This window comes from Pipistrellus kuhlii, unplaced genomic scaffold, assembly GCF_014108245.1.
Source record: "Pipistrellus kuhlii isolate mPipKuh1 unplaced genomic scaffold, mPipKuh1.p scaffold_m20_p_32, whole genome shotgun sequence".
Lineage (NCBI taxonomy): Eukaryota > Metazoa > Chordata > Mammalia > Chiroptera > Vespertilionidae > Pipistrellus > Pipistrellus kuhlii.
Genome location: NW_023425532.1, coordinates 762,080 through 782,640, shown reverse-complemented (window position 1 = coordinate 782,640; position 20,561 = coordinate 762,080). Strand labels below are relative to the sequence as shown.

General features: G+C 38.3%; 1 protein-coding gene across 5 annotated transcripts in view; it reads left to right on the top strand.

Annotated features, from left to right (window-relative positions):
- CLCN5 (chloride voltage-gated channel 5) overlaps positions 1 to 20,561 on the top strand; it is a 129,907-nt gene that overhangs the window by 86,140 nt on the left and 23,206 nt on the right. For 4 of the 5 annotated variants that reach the window (XM_045570363.1, XM_036460464.2, XM_036460463.2 and 1 more), the window contains 3 exons: positions 13,448 to 13,599; positions 16,241 to 16,340; positions 19,786 to 19,973. In XM_045570363.1, coding sequence (XP_045426319.1) covers positions 13,448 to 13,599; positions 16,241 to 16,340; positions 19,786 to 19,973 — 440 coding nt within the window. Of the gene's footprint in view, positions 1 to 11,072; positions 11,276 to 13,447; positions 13,600 to 16,240; positions 16,341 to 19,785; positions 19,974 to 20,561 lie in introns of those variants that run through there. The other variant, XM_036460465.2, reaches the window with a different exon arrangement.

Below are 20,561 nucleotides of genomic sequence, written 5' to 3'. Positions count from 1 at the left end.
AGTTCGATTCCAGTCAAGGGCATGTACCTTGGTTGTGGGCACATCCCCAGTCGGGGGTGTGCAAGAGGCAGTTGATCAATGTTTCTAACTATCTCTCTTCCTCTCTGTAAAAAAAATCAATAAAATATATTTAAAAAATCATACTAATCATGCTAATCACCCTCTTATTTTACAGATGAGGAACTTGAAACCCACAGAAATTTAGTCAATTGCCTACCATGACACGTCTAGTGAGTTAGTTGTATAGCTAAGGTTAAAATTCATATTTTCTCACTGCTAGGCAATAGATCTGATTAGGAACACTTTCTTCCCATTGACTTTCATTGAAAAGCTCAGTAAGCCATCTCCCTCTTGGTGTTTTCCTCCTGGTGTTCTCCAGAAACTATCATTTGCTTTGTTTCTAAGTACCTAAGTATTTAGTCTTCTCAGAATGGAAGTCTGCCCTTTGTATTGTCCCATCTCTACTCTTCTAGCTGTGTTATCATTGTTTTTTTTTCCCCTTTCTAAAACCACTTATGTAGCACATAAATACCTTATTATAAAGACTCAAACAATATACATTCACCAGTATACAAAATTTAACACCCCTCTATTTCCCTCTCCAGAGATAACCCCTCAAAAGAATTCAATATGACTCTTTCAATTGATTTTCTATTCAGTTAACACACAGATATTTATTTTTTAAACATATCCTACTTATTATTTTGTAACTTGTTTTTTTTCACATATGTTTGTGGGATTTTCCTATTTCAATACTCATCAGCCTACTTCTTTCCTTGCATTAGTCTCCCATCAGTGGACTCTCATTATTTCTAGGTTTTTGCCACTACTAACTGTGCTTCAATGAATAACATGCATATATTGGTGTGCAGTTCCTAGATTTCATATGAATATGTTTTTAACTCATTTTCTGTCCACGACAGCATACTATTCTCATGAATTCAATAAGAATCTCTTAATTGGTACTTCTCTTGAAGTTTTTTTTTCCCCACCAAAGAATAATGGCTAATCTCTTGTCCCCAACTTTTTTTTTTTTTTTTTTTTGCAATTAATAGAAAGAAACCAGTGGAGACTTAGTATGAAAGAACTGGAGAATTGTTGCATCTAAAACAATAATTACAAGTAATTAAACAAGATCTTGCTAACCAAAGGGTTCCCAACATTGCGGAATGTAATGTACATTTTCTTTTCTTTTTAAAAACAATATATTTTATTGATTTTTTTACAGAGAGGAAGGGAGAGAGATAGAAATGTCAATGAGAGAGAAACATCAACCAGCTGCCTCTTGCACACCCCCTACCGGGGATGTGCCCGCAACCAAAGTACATGCCCTTGACCGGAATCGAACCTGGGACCTTTCAGTCCACAGACCAACGATCTATCCACTGAGCCAAACCGGTTTTGGCTACATTTTCTTTTTTTAAAATATATTTTTATCGATTTTTTAGAGAGAGGAAGAGAGAGGGATAGAGAGTTAGAAACATCGATGAGAGAGAATCATCAATCAGCTGCCTCTTGCACACCCCCTACTGGGGATGTGCCCGCAACCAAGGTATATGCCCTTGACCAGAATCAAACCCAGGACCTTTCAGTCCGAAGGCCGACCCTCTATCCACTGAGCCAAACCGGTTTCGGCTGTAATGTACATTTTAAGTCAGTGTCTTCCTATCCATTACACTCCCTAATCCTGTTTTCAATCCATAAACATGTACATTTGATAAGGAAGGAATGAAGAGCAAGTAATGGAGCAGAGGGCTATTTTCTTTGTTAAATATATTTTTATTGATTTCAGAGAAAGGGAGAAGGTGAGATAGAAACATCAATGATGAGAATCATTCATTGGCTGCTTCCTGCACCGCCCCCCCCCCCCACTAGGGATGGAGCGTACAACTCTGTATGTGCCCTTGACCGGAATCAACCCTGGACCCTTCAGGCCAACACTCTATCCACTGAGCCAAATTGGCTAGGGCCAGGGCTATTTTCTTTACATGAACAACCTATTCAGCAGCTTTATCAAATCCAGTCCCTTTACTTCCAGTTCTCTATAGATTTTTGTGGCATTGTAGTCCAGTGGTAGCCTGCAGATACCAAGTCATAGCCCTCAGGCAGTTTTTCCTAAGTGTGGTGACTCTAGCAGTTAGCACCTTGTCTCCACTGGTAATGAAAGCGGATTGGGTTAGGAACTTCTTCCATATTAGAGCACATTTTGGGAGTAAGAAACATAATAGATACACCCCAAGCAAGTGACTACAACCCAGTGGGGATAGAACTGTATTCAACAGGAAACAAAGAGTCAGAAGGTGGTGTTAGAATCTACTATTGACTCATGCTTGTCTCTAAAGTCTTTTCTCCATCTTTGTCTGCTATTCACCTCCTTCTTGTGTACTTCTATAGCTCTCACATTTCATCTCAATAGTATACATCAGAAATTTGGTTGTAGTTTCTGCAGTTCTGTTACCCACATCTGTCATCATCCTTTTTATTGTCTTGCTCTCAGAAAGCTTTTCCTCTTTGTTGTCCTTCTTGCTCTTTGACAAGTGAGTTTTAAACTGCTGTGAGCAGGAACCACAACTGTTAGTCCCTACATGAAATGAATGCTTAGAGAAACTCAAAACAACATAGACGTGGATGTAAGACATAGGGCTGAGCAGCATCCTGAATACTCTTGGTGTTCCAACTGCAGCATCATGAGAACATTTAGGAGCCACCTAGGGAAGGAGAGTCCTCGGGGAAGAGTGGTTATCTATAGTTACAGAGGTATTTCAGTATTTAATAACCAGCATGGCTGTACAGATATGTGCGAATGAAATAGTTGCCTGAATAAGTGTTCCAGGGGCCAAATTAAAATAGTATAGTAAACTATAAAATGGTCTCATGATACTATCCAGGGTTCAGTTGGGAGGGCTACTCCACCAATGTTTGTCTTTCAGACACTGGGTTTGGGTAAGTGAGAAAACAAAATGGAGGCACACATTGATAGAAAGATCCTCAAAATGTTGATTAATTATTGGGACTTCAGCTATTATATATTCTCAAATATAGAAGTGAATGGAATGTGAAAGGGTTTGTGACTTATGTGGAGAACTAGAATGCATGAACCAATAAATAAGGGAAGGGAGAGCAGGTATGAAAGTGAGAAATGGCATACAGTAGGCTCTTAGTACTTGAGTACTTGCTATAGAATGAAGGTAAAATTTAAATGATCACAGGATAAATTTCTGCTGATGTGTGCTAGGTAGAGTGTTGATTTTTTGGGGTGTAGATTTGGTTTTAATCTTGCAAAAATACAATATATCCCTGTAAAAATGGAAATACATTAAAAATTGAACTATTTAAAGTTGTGTGATACATGCCACTAGCCCTGCCCATTTCTTTGAATACTTATTCTTTCTTTAGGCTGCTGCTAATAAGTGTGCCCTCATACAACTTTGATATTACTAAAACAGGGCTCCAGGGTTGGTGCATGAAGTTCCTTTCTATCCTCTTTCCCCCTGTGTATTTGTTAGTGTTTAACTAGTTCATTTAATCAGTTACTGTTCAGCCCCCAGGTAAATTTCTAATGGCATATTGGTTAGGGATTAAAAGAAACATTATTCTCACGTAGTAATTTATTTTCTTGTGTCTGAAGGGGTTTTCTAGTTTTAGGCATCATGGGATTTTTAGAAAAAATTTGGAAAGTAGTTTCCATGAAGGGAAAGGAGCTAAATGCATTCATTTATATGCCTCCTCATTCAAGCTGTGTGTTTCTAAAGACCCATTGTTAAGTTTTTAGACCTAAGACTACCCTACTGGGAAAGCTGTTTCAATGTTTCTTTTTCTCCCCTAATACTCCTACTCCCCCACTTAAGGACTCCAGCAATGCAAATTAGTCTTTTGAGGATTTTTTTTTTCAAGTTGAGATCTAATTGCACTTGAATCATTTTTCTGTTAGAGCAGTGGATTATTTTATATAAATTCAGGGCACATTATGCCTCCAAAACTTGACTTAAATTTTACTGTTTTTGTATAGAGACAAAAATCTACACTTATCTAAGTACCTAAATTTGACCTTTAGGGTTGTTGTATAATTTTTCTCTATCTTCCGTGGCAGAGTATTTTACACACCAGAAGTTTGACTCTTTTAAAAAACACACGTTTCTTTACTTTTTAGAAAGAGAAAGTAAGAGATGGTGAACAGAGAGAAATATATACTGAAATAAAAAAAAAAAAAAGGAGGAAAAAAAAAAAAGTAAGATAAGGAGAATAGGAAAAGAAAGTGAGCCAGGGAAAGTGAAATGACCAGGGGAAAGGTGGAAAAGGAGAAGGAAAAGTGAAGGAGGGTGAAGGAAGGAAGGTACGGAAGGAAGGTAAGGAAGGAAGGAATGTAATGAATTGACGGTAATGTAGAGGAGTGAGGGAGATAGAGAGAGAGAGAGAGCGTATAGATGAGAGAAGAGGGAGAGAGGTAGAGAGAGAGAGAGTAGAGAGAGAGAGATGCGCGAGAGAGAGGAGGCGAGATGAGAGAGATAGCGAGAGATAATGAACGCAAGAAAAGAAATCACGAAAGCTCAAAGCTAGAAATTATGGGATGGAGGGTGTGAGGGAGGGCTGAGGGATGGCTGGGGTTCGGGGTTAGGGATGGTAGTGAGTTCGGCTGCTTCTGGAGTCGTTCGCGGTCTCGATGGAGAGTAGAGATAGAGAGCGAGAGCTCGATGTATCTAGTATCGCTTCTAGAGAGATCTCGTAGCGTATATACGAAGACTCTCCATCCCTCCCTACCTTCTCCTCCATCCATTTCCAAATAACACGGTCCCTCCCTCCCTCCTTCCCTTCTCCTTCCTTTCTTTCTTTCTTTCTTTCTTTCTTTCTTTCTTTCTTTCTTTCTTTCTTTCTTTCTTTCTTTCTTCTTTTAAATATACTTTTATTGATTTCAGAATGGAAGGGAGAGGGAGAAAGAATCATAGATTGGCTGCCTCCTGCACACCTTACACTGGGGATTGAGCCTGCAACCCAGGAATGTGCCCTGACCAGGAATCAAACAGTGACCTCCTGGTTCATAGGTCAACGCTCAACCACTGAGCCACGCTGGCTGGACAATACACCATTTCTTGAAAAGGCTTTTGCATTGCATTACTTTCTACTTTAGTAGTTGGTTCTGAATGAGTAAGTAATTTCTGCTACCATTCTTGACAACTAAGTCATGAATTTACCCTTTCTTTTTACTAAATATGAAAACTCTAAAATCAGGAAACCAATGGAATGTGTAGACTATGACGCACAGCTAAAGCTATTTTGTCATCAAGTCAGATATTATAGATACCTCCATAAAAGAATGCCAATAATTTAATCCCTCTCATTGATGAAACCTATACCAGTAGTAATATCATTGTCATCATTATCATTATAGATTTTAAAATATTTTATTTTTCCCATTCTAAACATTATGATATTTTAAAAATCCTGGTCCACACTTGTGTCAAGTGCCCATGAAGTGGTCTTCATATGCAGAAAATTTATTTTTTTAATTAAAAAATATTTTTTATTGATTTCATAGAGGAAGGGAGAGGGAGAGATGGAAACATTAATGATGAGAGAGAATCATTGATTGGCTGCCTCCTGAATGCCCCCTACTGGGGAATGAGTCCACAACCCGGGCATTTGCCCTTGACCGGATTGAACCTGGGACCCTTTACTCTGCAGGCCAACTGTCTATCCACTGAGCCAACCTGTCTAGGGCTATATGCTGAAAGTTTTAAAATATTGTTGTAGGAGGCCCTGGCTGTGTAGCTCAGTTGGTTAGAGTGTCATCCCAATGTGCCAATGTTTCAGGTTCGATCCTTGGTCAGGTCACAAACAAGAACCAACTAATGAATGTAAATAAGTGGAACAACAAATCTCTCTGTCTCTTTCTCTCTTTCTCTCTTGCTCTCTCGCAATCAAAATAAAATGAAAGATTGCTGTCAGAGTCACTCACATTTTAGAAATCAGAAAATTATTTTGATCAGGTCTGTGTTTGAGAAAGATAACTCTGCTTGTCCTCAAATATTCACTATATTATTGTTTTTCTAGCATAGGATGCATTAATAATTGGTAAGCATCTCTTTGTTTTGTTTTCACAATAATTTCAATTGACCTACATCTGGCAGTCTGTATAATGAACATATACTAGAGATCACAAGTGTGGTAGAGACTGAATTGAGGGTGAGATAGGAAAGAGTAAAAGAAATATAATATTAAGAGGGTTATGGAATAAGGACACATATGAAAAATTAAAAATTAAAAATAAAATTAATATCAATAAAAATAAATATAATATTAAACTTTGAATATCAGCACCTCATTTCTTTTTTTTTAATTTAATTTTTGGTGTTGAAAGTATTACAGATGTCTCCCTTTTCCCCAATTGACCCATTTTACCCTGCAGTTGCTTCCCTCCTTACCCCAAGTCTTCACCACATTATTGTCTGTGTCCATGGGATATGTATGATCTCTGAACGCCTAATAATCTGGCCACTCAGAGTATATATACCTCATGCATGAATTCATGCATGGGTGGGGTCCAGCCAGCCTGATCAGGGGGAGGGACATAGGCAATTGGCTGGCCTGCCTGCTGGTTGAACTCCTGGTTGAGGGGACAATTTGCATATTAGCTTTTATTATATAGGACTAGAGGCCCCAATGCACAAAATTCGTGCAACTGTAGGCCTTCCTTCCCCCAGCTGCTGTCATCAGCTTTTCTCTTGCACCTTGGATCCGCACTTCCCTCTCAGCCCCAGCTTCCACTGGAAGGACATCCAGTCTTATTAGTGTATATCCTTTTATACTATAGGATATACACTGAGTGGCCAGATTATTATGCATTCAGAGATCATAATAATCTGGCCACTCAGTGTATATATAATATATACAACTCCTTCAGTTATTTGAATTGTTTTGTGTGTTCTCTTAATATATTTTTATTGATTTCAGAGAGGGAGGGAGATATAGAAACATCAATGATGAGAGAGAATCATAACAGCTGCCTCTTGCATGCCCCACACTAGGGATTGAGTCCACAACCTGTGCATGTGCCCTGACGGGGGATTGAACCATGACCTCCTGGTTCATAGTTAACACTCACACTGAGCCATGCTGGCCAGGCTATCTTAATTGTAATTAAACCCCATTTTAGAATGAGGACTGCATTATAGCTACCAGCCTTCTAGTTTTCAAAGGAAGTAAATTTACATGGAACAAAAAGTCCTTGCCCTAGAAGCACTGGTGTACCATTTGAAAAACACATGCTCTTGCATCAAAAGTTAGTGATATGGTGCTAGTTATGCAATCCAGTCTCTATATGTTGAAGGGCATTTTTAGGTACCATAACAAATAGCATCTTATAGTCTAATATGGTAATGTAAATCTTATTAGATAATATAAGTGAATTCTGTAGTGGTTTTTAAATACAGGTAGAATCCTACTTACCAGTAATAAAGCATGACCTTGAAGGAAGATTGTGAAGTTGGATATGCTATCCTCTTTAAGTAAGATATATAATACATATATACCTTTCTAAAAGTGTAATTGTATAGGACAGTCACGCTTGGGCTACAAATAGTTTTGGTTTTTAAGCTTTGTAGTTCATTATCACAATACCATCAGTTGCTATTTAATTTTAATTCTTCTCAGTCAGCTAGATTAATTCATCAAGAAACTGAGATGTTGCCCAGCTGGTGTGAGCTCAGTGGTTGAACATCCACCAGTGAACTAGGAAGCCATTGCTTGATTCCTGGTCAAAGCACATGGTTGTGTGTGTGTGTGTGTGTGTGTGTGTGTGTGTGTGTAGGGGGGGAGGGGTGTGTAGGAGGCAGTGTGTGTGTGGGGGGGTGTGTGTAGGAGGCAGCTGATCAATGATTCTCTCTCATCGTTGATATTTCTGTCTCTCTATCCTCCTTTCCTCTCTGAAATCAATAAAAATATATTAAAAATAAGAAACTGAGATGCTATAATAATGATGGACTAAGAGCAGTGGTTCTCAACCTTTCTAATGCTGCGACCCTTTAATACAGTTCCTCATGTTGTGGTGACCCCCAACCATAAATTTATTTATTTATTTATCTATCTATCTATTTATTTATTTATTTAAATATATGTTTTATTGACTTTTTACAGAGAGGAAGGGAGAGAGATAGAGAATTAGAGACATCGATGAGAGAGAAATAACCATCAGCTGCCTCCTGCACACCCCCTCATGGGAATGTGCCTGCAACCAAGGTACATGCCCTTGACCGGAATTGAACCTGGGACCCTTCAGTCGGAAGGCTGATGCTCCATCCACAGAGCCAAACTGGTTAGGGCCATAAAATTATTTTTGTTGCTACTTCATAACTGTAATTTTGCTACTGTTAATCGTAATGTAAATATCTGTGTTTTCCGATGGTCTTAGGCTCTACTGGTTGAGAACCACTAGCAGGGTCGCCTAGGTTTCCTGAAGTTCCTTACATTTCATAAAGTTTTGTTGTATTAACATTTCAGGATGTATTGGACCTTGAGAATTGATTAGAGTAACCCCACATTTTAAAGCCCTCCGTTTAAGTCTGATTATTGGAGCACGCTAATTGGATTAATGTTTAACAGTGGCCATCCTACGAATTCACTTAGGAAGTTGGGAAATGGCAATTTGATTCTTCTTTACTGGCCTGGCCTTATTGTACAATTAATTAAGACCTGCTTAAAAATAGCTCTCAGAATAGGGCCAAGAAAGAGAAAGCCTTTCTTCCTTTTTTTTCTCTTTTTTGTTAATCCTCACATGAAGATATTTTCCCATTGATTTTTAGGGAGAGTGGAAGAGAGAAAGACAGAAATATCATGTGAGAGAAATACATCAAATGGTTGCCTCCTGTATGAGCCCCAACCAGGGCCTAGCCCGGGAAGGAGCCTGTAACCAAGGTATGTGCCCTTGACTAGAATCAAACTCAGGACCCTTTGGTCTGCAAGCTGACACTCTATTCTTTGAGCCAAACAAGCTAGGGCGGGAAAGCCTTTTAAATAGTGCACAGGCATTAGTGAATTCATTTTCATGGCTAAAATAGCTACTTTTACCCAATTCGGATTAATGAGATCTGATTTTATGTTTATTTCTGGCTAAAGCACTAATATTATACTAAGGAACAACTCATTTTCTTAACTGTATTCTGGATTTTCAAAGTTGTTAGGTGATTTTATTTTATTTTATTTTAAATATGTTTTTATTTCAGAGCGGAGGGAGAGAGAAAAAGATAGAAACATCAATGATGAGAATCGTTGATTGGCTGCCTCCTGCATGCCCCCTTTGAGAACTGAGCCTGTAACCAGGGTATGTGCTCTTGACCAGAATTGAACCTGGACCCTTCCGTCCACAGACTCTGGTCACACTTTATCCAATGAGCCAAACCAGCTAGGGCTTAAAGTTATTAGGTACTTTTAAAGAACTGACCTTGTATAGTCAGTTCATGTGCAGTTCATTTTTTATTTTTTTTATTTCCTCTAATTATGATTTTTACATAGAAAGGCATGAAACATGTCTACAGTGTAAAGAATAATTATAATGTTAGCACTTAGGTAATCACTGCTCAGATCCATGGAATACTATGCAGCTGTAAAAAAGAGGGATCTCTTACCCTCTGAGATGGCATGGAGGGACCTAGAGAGTATTAAGCTGAGTGAAATATATGAGCCAGTTAGAGAAAGACAAGTATCACATGACCTCACTCATATGTGGAGTCTAATGAACAAAATAAACTGACAAACAAAACAGGTCCAGAGACATGGAAGCATGCAACAGATTGAGAATCCTCTGAGGGAAGGAGGCACAAGAGATCAATTGAATTTCTATGAAAATATGCATAAACCATGGACACAGACAATAGTGGGATGAAGGCCTGGGGAGGGGATGGGAATGGGGAGAAGGGAGGTCAATTGGGGGAAAAGGGGACATCTGCAATACTTTCAACAATAAAGATAATTAAAAAAATGATAATAGCCAACATGAAAAATTTTCAGTTTGGTCATAAACTGGCTATAAGTTACATAATGTTTGTTGATTAAATGGATGAAGAGAATATGTTAAACAACTGCTATATGCAACTGCTAACATAGTACATAATGAAAGTGACTCAATACATGATGTCAACTTAAAAAAGAAAAGAAAAATTACAAGCAGTCCAGAAGCCCCACCCTTACCTGTGCTCCATCCAGATGACAACCCTCTCTCTTTCTCTGGGTAGCCACTGTTTTTACTTTCATCACTTTCTTGCTTCTCTTTGTAATATAGTCACTTACATTTGTATCCTATACAAAAACAATGTAATTTAGGTTTGCCTGGTTTTGCTTGTATGAAAAGAATCATGCTATGTACCCTTTTAGGTCTGGGGATTTCAGTCAGTGTTAATATTTGTGAGATTTTATCTGAGTTATTGCTATGCAGTGCATTAAAAAAAAAAAAAAGCTTTTTCTGTATTTACCTCTCTTCCTTTTTTACTAAGGATCCCTGTAACTCTAAATGCTTTTGGAGATTTCTACTTTGCCTTCTTGGATTTTCTGCTAAATGTGGTCTGAAGACTAAAACTTAAAGTTTTCATTAAAAAAAAAATTTTATTGTGGTAACATGGTTTATAACATTATAAAAGTTTCAGGAGTACAACATTATAATTCGATAGCTGTATGTCCTACTGCGTGCTCACCACCAAAAACCTAGTTTCCATCCATCACCATATATTTGACCCTCTTGACCCATTTTTGCCCTCCCCCTTCCCCTCTCCTCTGGTAACCAGCAGTCTGTTCTCTGTATCTATGAGTTTGTTTTCGTTTTGTGTGTTCATTTATTTTGTTTCATTTTATATTCTACACGTAAGTGATAGCATGTGATTTTTGTCCTTCCTTGAGGGTAGTGCACTAAGTGAAATAAATCAGATGGAAATGCACCCTAGTTTTCTGAACTGCCCTGACCTGACTGCCCCTACTCTGATGGCTTTTGTTTTATGAGACTACATCTTTAAGGCTGCTGTGCTCGGTTAAAAAATCTTCCTTTCTCCAAGGCTGGTCCAAGGGTCTGGTCACGTGATTCCAACAGTGACATCACACTCTGACTGCCGGGGAACACTGGTGGTTCTTTAGGTGGTGTTTGTTCCTGTGAAAGGCAGAGAAAGCAGCAAGTGCCCCTCTAAAGCAGTTTATGCTGGGGCTCCTTCTATAAAAGCTTCTCAACCTAAATGACCAAATGCGGGCTGCCAAGGTTATTTCTTCCTTGAGACAGAGAAAAAGAAAGCTGTAATTGAAGGTAAGCCGATTTGAGCCTGGCCAGGCACAGAAGCGTGACCCCAGGGAGAAGGGAATCTGGAGAATCACAAGCAGTCTGTTGTCAGATTCTAATGACTGCCTGCTCTTTAAGAGCTGCCTGACAATTTGCATTTATAACAGGAGACTATCTACAAAGAAGGATGATGCAGTGCTCATGTTACCTAGTGATGTAAGAGGATTCTTTTATTTCTGTTAGGAAGCTGTTGCAGATTTTCGTGTTGTCTTAATATCCTTTGAGCTGGGTGCGGGGGGTTCATTTGTTAATAGTGTAACATTAGATAGTTATTGCTTTTAAAAATCAATTTCACAAAATCCTTATTTAATTTCTCCTGAAAGGGACACTCTTCAACCAGAGCAAATTCCACTGAAGCATTAACCTGCTTTAAAAAGTAAATGTCTGATTTTTTTGGTGTCCTGTGTTCATGCCAGCATTTGTCTTGAGAATTGAAACAGCTTGTGTTTTTCCCCCCTCCTCACATACTTTATTTTCTTTCTGCCCTCATTTCTTAACTGGCTATTTCCCTATAAGCTCTCAAACAGCACACCAACACTGATCTTTATCAGCATGCCACTAACATGATAGGAAACGCTGGACTGGTGATTCAGCAGCCAACCATTTTACAGCCAGGTAGGCTGGAAGATAGAGAAAGGACTTTGATTAGGGTTTTAAGATTAACTTGTTCATCTCCTCCAGTCCAACACCACCCCCAGCCTTACCTTCAATATGACTTAGATTCTGCAGAGTTTTTTCTTTCAGATATGTGTGTTGCTTGTGAAAGATATGCTGAATTAGGTATTTGGAAGACTCCAATTTGTAAACCAGATGTAGCTTGGGTGTTAATTCAAATTGACCCCATCAGAGTGCTGAAGTTGTCTGTTAGAAGTTTAGAGTCAAAATGGGGTTGTGGATAAGAGGAGTATGTGTGTGTGTGTGTGTGTGTGTGTGTGTGTGTGGGAGGGGGGGTCAGTTCAGGCCACTTCAACTTTCTCTGCAGAGGGATTCATCACCAAATAGTCTAGATAAAGCTTTGGATCTGCCAAGGTTGATGCTGCAAATGTGAGCTCAGGCTGAGTTCAATTATAGCATTACTCTGCATTTTTCCTCAGAGTTCATTTACATAAATACTTGAGTACTATTTTACATTTTGTGTTTAAAAGCTAAATATTGTTTCACCAGAGGATTGTGGATATATTTTGAATAAGTTTGTTAAACCATACTAAGTAACCTTGTATGAGTACAACTTCTGAGTTTGACTACTTCTCCCCTATTACCACTGTTTATTAAACAAACTTTGGTTTAGCTGATATTTATTAAGGTTTGGGCAGATGTTATATGCTGGAGAAGGCAATGATGAGTCAGATCTAGGGCTGCCTTCAAAGAGCTTCTAGTCCAGAAAAGAAGATAAAGTATTTGCATAATAATTATGATAGAAATGCTAAAGGCAGAGCAGATAAAAGGCTGTGTTGGAAAAATGGATTTGTTTCTTAATGATTGAAGGACCAAGGAGGGACATCTTTGTGGAGCCCTACTTATAAATCTTTAAATCTCTACTTATAAATCTTAGATTGTTCTGATATACTCAGTAAAAGTTTCTACAAGCCTGTTACATCAGGGATCAAAGTCTTCTACCTATTGAAAGAAAGCATGTACATTCCAGCCAGCTTAACGCTTGAAGAGGCTGACATGCTTTCTTTGGAGTCCCCATTCAGGCAAAAGCCACCTCCCACGATTGAATTATTGCCTCATAAATGTAAAATGCTTTCTGCTGTGATATGTCTACAAAGGTCTTTGACCCCTTTGTCTCCCTTCCATAACAGAAACTGAAATACTTCAGCTGCTCCAAGCTCCGTCTTTTGTTTCATAAATCCTTTCCCACTGCACTTCAACTCCTGTCAGTTCTCCCTTTGTACTTCCACTATCATCTGTCCCCTTCCATTTACACTGCCTGAAGACACTCATTTTGTGCCTAGACCATTGAAATCTCTGAATGTGATGGAAGTTCTCACCAGGTGATTGATTTTATTGCTTTGTCAGCACACCCTAACTGTAGTCTTCTGATAGTTTAAGAGCTCACCTACTGGTGCACAGAAAAGAGATATTAAAAATGACTAATGTCTGAAGTACTAATGTCTTGTTTTCTGTTCAATCTAGAGGACAAGTCATACAATGGTGGAGGAATAGGTTCTTCAACTAGGATGATGGATTTCTTGGAGGAGCCAATCCCTGGTGTGGGGACCTATGATGATTTCAATACAATTGATTGGGTGAGAGAGAAGTCTCGAGACCGGGATAGGCATCGAGAGGTAAGGTGAAAAATGGTACATGAGTGTTAGGAAACACCAGGGTAAGAAATTGAAGATATACTTTATATGTCATTCCTTCATCCCTGGATGTGGCTGAATCTGGTTTCTATTGGCAATATAGAGTTTTATTTTAATGTGCCTTTAAATGATTTTGAAAAGAATTTATGCTTAATGATGATTTTTCGTTTTATAGTAAGTGGTTGAGAAGAATCTTTGCAGCCTAAAATGGGTATAAATACCTATTCAAACTTGGTGGGAGTGACCAAAATAAAATTCAAAGATCCTCCTTTCTCATTTCATCTCCCTTTTATGGTTTCCCCTTGAAGCAGGATTTTTAGAACTAAGAAAAATAAATGGGTTTCTTTCAAAGAAATAAAAGAAAAAATATCAGAACTTTAGTATTTACTAAAGCATACAAGATAAACTTTTTGTGCTCGTAGTGCTTGTACAACCATAAAACCAAAATAAATTTATGTATTGGGCTCAAACAATACCATAAGACCAATCAAATTCAAATTAAGGGCATTGATTTAACATGATAGATAATAGATGGTACTTATGGCTAGGACAGCTTCTTGTGAATATGACAAGAGAATTTCTCCACTTTTCAAAGTATGATGAAAACATTTCAGAGCAGTCCAGCAAGGTCATTTGCCTTGAACTTGTTGCTGTGTATCATTTAAGTGAGGGAATCGTAATCTCTAGTATCAGGAGCTCATGGAGAGCTTACTATTAAGGTAGGGCCCCAGCCCCAGTGACCCTGATTCAGTAGATGATCCTCTGGGGAGACATTTCTTCAACCACCAGTAGGTATTATTATTTTTTCCTTCTTACTACTTATGCTTTGACTCTGAATTTAATTTTTGATTTTTAAGATGACCCCATTCTGCCCCAAGTTCATTATTTCTTTCTCAGTAAATCTCCAAAGCAGATCATGTTTCATTCTTTTTTTTAAAGTGATTTCAGAGAAGAAGGGAGAGGGACAGAGAGATAGAAACATCAATGATGAAATGGAGTCATGGATTGGCTGCCTCCTGCATGCTCCCTACTGGGGATTGAGCCTACAACCTGGACATGTGCCCTGACCAGGAATTGAATTCTGACCTCTTGGTTCATAAGTTGACACTCAATTACTGAGCCATGCTGGCCGGGCCAATTTTCATTCTTAAGCCTTTCCCAGTTCCTGATTGGTGTTCTCCTGACCACCAGAACCCAGGAGTCAGGTTGTCCCAAGTACAGAAATTCCTTTGTAATCCTTGGATTTGTGATAATCCCACTGATTATCTCACTTATCCTAACTTAAAGGGTGATTTCTATAGACCAAAGAACATATATGTATGTCTCCATGGACACGGACAATAGTGTGATGGAGACCTGGGGTGGAGGGAAGGTACAAACTATAGAGGTTCAATGGTGGTGGGGAGGGGGGGAGGAGACATCTGTAATTACTTTCAGCAATGAAGATAAATTAAAAAAAAGGTTTCTGATATTTGGGAGCACATTCGTATTCTATTTATTTTGTCAATTCATCAGGTAGGCTTTAAATTTGGAATTGTATGGCTTTTGAATTTCTGTTCTCTGTAATTCAGAATTCAAATTTTCAACAGTTGCATATCCAATGCTATTCACATTGCAAAAGTAGTCTGTTGATATGACAAGAGCATATTTCCTATTATGTTAAAATGGTTGCATCTGAGACAAATTCTGCCAATAATTCAAAATAAATTAAAATTTGTTTATGAAATGTTCAATGTAAACACTGTCACAGGGGAAAATGTCACCTCACCTTCTTTCACTACTGAACTGGAAACTTGAAATTATAGGTCAAAATGAAAATTTTAACTACTTTAAGTTTTTAAAATAATTTATTATAATTATTTGTGATGTTGCTGTAGATAAAGATAGAGTGGCTGGAGTGGCTAAGTCATAATTTCAAAGATAAGAAATAGAGGTACAGAGAAGGGGGAATTACCAATGACAAAGCTGTCACAATGCTTGGTTTTGAAATGTGGACACTGAAGGGTTAAATTGACAAGGATAGGGCCTCAAAGGTAAAACTTTCTGTATCTCTTGATAGCCTCAGATATTCCCAGCAGGTTTTTGAAAATAAAGAGATGGATTCCTAATATCATCTAGTATTGGGGGATCAAGTCTTGCCTGACCTGATCAAGATTTGCCTGACCTGAAGCATAGCTCTGGATAATACACTTCAGATTGTACTTTCAGCACTCAAATAAGCTTATGTTTGTTTATTGTTTAAAAAACAATCAAACTATTTGCTATGAGTCAGGAGACCATCTTTGAAATATCTGATGTCTAGGGTGGAAAAAGACCACTTTAGTAAGCAAAATAGACTGAATCTTTAAGAAATCAGCAGCTGAATGGGGAAGGCTGAATAAGATACTTGTAGGCATTTTGATATTGTAGATGACGGTGGTGGGGATCAGTAGTCAATGTTGAATAAACCTCTAAGTTCTTGGTTATGTTGGGTCAGCCAAAGTTATTTGAGAAATAACTCCAAGTTTGTTTCTATTCCCAATAAGTATATTTGTCTTTGCATTTATTTACTCCATTGCACATTTGGAGGTGAAAAAGCAACAGTGTGTGTAGAATGTACCAATGTTTTCTCATTTCTCCTTAGATTACCAATAAAAGCAAAGAATCAACATGGGCCTTAATTCACAGTGTGAGTGATGCTTTTTCTGGCTGGTTGTTGATGCTACTTATTGGACTTTTATCAGGTAAGGTAAACTTAGTTTTCTAAATCAATCTCACAACATTTTGGTATGCACACCCCCCCCCCCCTCAAGCCATGGCCTGAGTTGAGTGCTGTGCTTTACAATTCTCCTACATGAAAGCAATTGCTGATGGATCTTTTGGAAGCTCGTATCCCCATGGCAAATGGATACTAAGACCTGTATCTCCTGTAAATAAATGATGTTAAATGAGGAGTTACATATAAATGCATTTGTATACCATAAAATGATACATCATTTTAAGGTGCTGTTAGCGTGGCCTTTCAGTGCTTATCTTGAGGAAGAACCCTTCTGTTGAAAGCAATCAGATTTTAAAAAAAATACATAGTACATGGGGTTTAGGAGAGAAGATGTAGACGAGGACTTCCTGAGGCATTTTTGTAGCTATTTCTTAAACATATACTCTCTCAACTGGGGATAAAGAAAAACATGTAAGACATGGCTCATATCCTGAAGGAGTTTATCATCTCATTCTTTCATGGTGGCTGAGAAGTGGTTTGCTACCACCTTTCCCCATCATCTCCATCAACCTCCCAAGCCACTGCAAGTAATATACAATCTAACTTGTAATATTACACTTGCTATTGCAAATACAGCTTTAAAGCAAGTTCCCAAGCAGGTTTTCCCTCCCCTGGAGGAAGCAGAAAGTCAAGAATACCTGGCAGAGATGATAAGAGATGTAGCCTTATGGAATTAAAAGATGGGTGCATGAAGATCTGGAATACTGAGTTAAATTGAATGTTAAGTGGGAAACCTGGAGATGGATGAGATGAAATAGCAATTAACAGCACAGGCTGTATTTTGTGGCTGCCTAGATTTGAATCCAAGCCTCAGAACTTGCTAGTTTTGGGACTTTTGGCAAGTTTTTGAACCCTGGGAAACGTTCGTTTACTGATCCATAAAGTGGGGATAATGAGTATCTATTGTTACTCATTTGTTAAGTGGAGATTCAATGAGATAGAACACATATAGCGCTTAGCACAGAGCCCAGTTGTTAACAGTACTTTGCTGTTACCTAGAGATAAAGCATAAGCCATGGAGTATAAGATTATTGCTGCAGTGAGGAATGTCTCATCCATAGCTGGCTTTTCAAAGATGATCTAGGGCGGTGGTCAGCAAACGTTTTCTCTAAAGGATCAGATAGTAAATATTTTAGGATTTATGGGCCAAATGGTTTCTGTAGCATGGAAACAGCCATAGATGTTAGGTAAACAAATGATTGGGCCTGTGACCAAGAAAAACTTTATTGGCAAACACAGAGGCAGGTTTCACTCTCAGACCATAATTTGCCACCCTGTGGTCTAGGGTATTAATGGTGCCCCTTCTGCCTTGCACAGGAGAGAGAACACAGTCTGGTCAGTTTAGAGCTGGCTAATGATAGACTGAGTGATCTGTAGCCCCAAGTGTTGCAGAGATGCCGAAGAGAAAGAAGAGGACGGAGAAAAGGTTATATAGTTTAGCAGTTAAGAGAATACCAATGACCTTGAAAAACCATCTTGGGCAAATATTAGGGGCCAGAGTTCAAGGGAAGGTAAGCCGTATGAAAGTTTTGGAAATATTTGGGGTTCATTGGAAGTAGAGAAGGGACAAACCTTGAAGTGGTAAGAAGGACAAGGGAAAGCATTTTAGGAAATTTGTAACCAGGGAAGGAGGAGCTGGTTGGGAAAAGAAGTAGAAGTAGAAGGGAAGACAGCATTGAGGGGACCTGTGCTAGTTAGGAAAAGACATGCATGCATGAAACGACTAGAGAAAAAGCCAAACTCTATAACATTATGTTAGTTTTCAGAATCCAGGCAATAAGTGCAATAAGAGTTAGAAGGAAGAGAAGGTGGGAGCTGGAGTGGCCAAGAGTAGATATCAAACTGTTAGATTTGACTAGGTTATTCAAGTATGTAAATAACCTGTGTTAACACTTTTAGCACCTACCAAAACATACACATGACATGGCCTCCACACTGTTGGAATGTAAATGTAATATCCTCAACTTTTAAAATATATTTCTTGTCACTAGGCAAATATTTTTCTTTCCCTCATACACACAGGGTATTTTGTTTTTAAGCATTAGGGAGCTAAAATAGAAGCAGTGTGTCTGAATGCAGGAACAGTCTGGGGATTCAGGGGCTGTGAATTTTATGATGTCTTTCCTATTTCCCTAAAGTTATATTCTAGACCATTTAATTTTTTATGCCATAATTTTTTCATCTGGGTGACAGAAATGAAGAGAAGGCCAAAACTGAAAGTACTATAACTCTCCGAACCCTATCAGTCTATTAGCCCATAGTGCCTAACTTTCCATTCACTATTTCCTTTCTCACATTTTTTCTATGTATATAATATTGTCTGCTCCTCTCAGTAAGAAAAATTCAGAATGTTTATGTCCCAGGCTCAGGAGGCTTCAATATGTCTACAGCTTCATGTAACTTTCTATGTGGCTGCTTTTATAAATTTAGTTCCCTTAGCCTAGAATGCCTTGCTGCCCATTGCTCAAATTCCCTTGTCCATGGGACAAAATCACTATCAAGACTGAGTCCTTCACCATAGCATTCATTGGTTCCTCTCCCCCAAGCCAACTCAAATAACTTACCATATCATATTCTTTAATATGGTCAGTTCAAGTTTTCTCAATCTTACGCATATAGTGAATAAAATAATCTTTTTAAAAAAATATATTTTATTGATTTTTTACAGAGAGGAAGGGAGAAAGAGGGATAGATAGTTAGAAACATCGATGAGAGAGAAACATTGATCAGCTGCCTCTTGCACACCCCATACTGGGACCTTTCAGTCCACAGGCCAACGCTCTATCCACTGAGCCAATACGGTTTCGGCAGTATTCATTAACTCTTAAGTCAAAGCAGAATCTTTTTTCAAAACTATAATTTAAAAAAAAATATTTTTATTGATTTCAGAGAAGAAGGGAGAGGGAGAGAGAATGATGAGAGAGAATCATTGACTGGTTGTCTCATACATGCCCCCAACTGGGGATCGAGCCTACAACCTGGGCATTTTCCCTTGGTCAAAATCGAAACTGGGACCATTCAGTCTGAAGGCCGGTGCTTTATCCACTGAACCAAACCAGCTAGGGCCAAAGCAGAATATTTCCATATAAATCAACTGAAGGTTAAATCCATTTTCTCCTTGCTCCTACCCAACCTCTCTGCTCTCCCTTAAGTTTCCCATATATACCAGTAGAAATTCTCTAGACACAGTGTTTAATTTAGACAATGTTTTATTTTGTTTTTCCCTTTTGAACAGGCATTTAATAATAGGTGAAATCTATTAGAGACAGTAGGTTAAAATCAAGCAAATAGAAAATCAGAAAGAAGTTGCAGATGGAATGGGGAAAGGTATATGTTTGTCCATTATTTTTATCCCTTTTCTGTCATTTTCTCTAAAATTTGTGGCCCTTCCTTCCTTCCCCTCTAATCAGGTTCCCTAGCTGGCTTGATAGACATATCTGCTCATTGGATGACAGACTTAAAAGAAGGTATATGCACAGAAGGATTGTGGTTTAACCATGAACACTGTTGCTGGGACTCCGATCAGGTCACCTTTGAAGAAAAAGACAAATGCCCAAAGTGGAATAGCTGGTCTCAGCTTCTCATCAGCACAGAAGAGGTAACATGTAGTGAGGATTTTGGAAACACTGGCTTTTATTCTTACATTTCCTTCATTTCTTAACTGTACTCATGGCAACTGTGGACTCTCCCCTTGTTTTTCTTTTCATAAAAACGGGAACCACTGCCAGCTTCCTTTCTCTGTGGTTGAAGTGCAGTCCTATTTCCATCTCTTCTGGCACGTGGAAGCGTTTGATGCTTACACAATTACTTAACATTTTTGCTTGTTTTAAACAAGCTTATTGCTTCTTCTTGGTTTTAGTACACAGTGTGACTGAATTTATCTTTCTCTAATAATTTCAGTAGAAAAGTTAGAGCCACCCAACAAAGGATGGACTGGGCTAAAAATGTTTATTGTGTAGATTCCAAAAGTATTTTTCCCCTGAGCATTACATTACAACATAAAAAAAACCAAACAAAAAACAAAAAAAAAAAAAAAAAAATGCTATGGTACACTGCTCAAAATGCTCTAATGACATTCTTAATATAAGTATACTCTGAATATGAAAAAATTATAATACATTCTATATCAAAACAACAGAAACTCAGGAATAAACTTGCCCTAGTCCCATTTTGAAATTGTCAATAT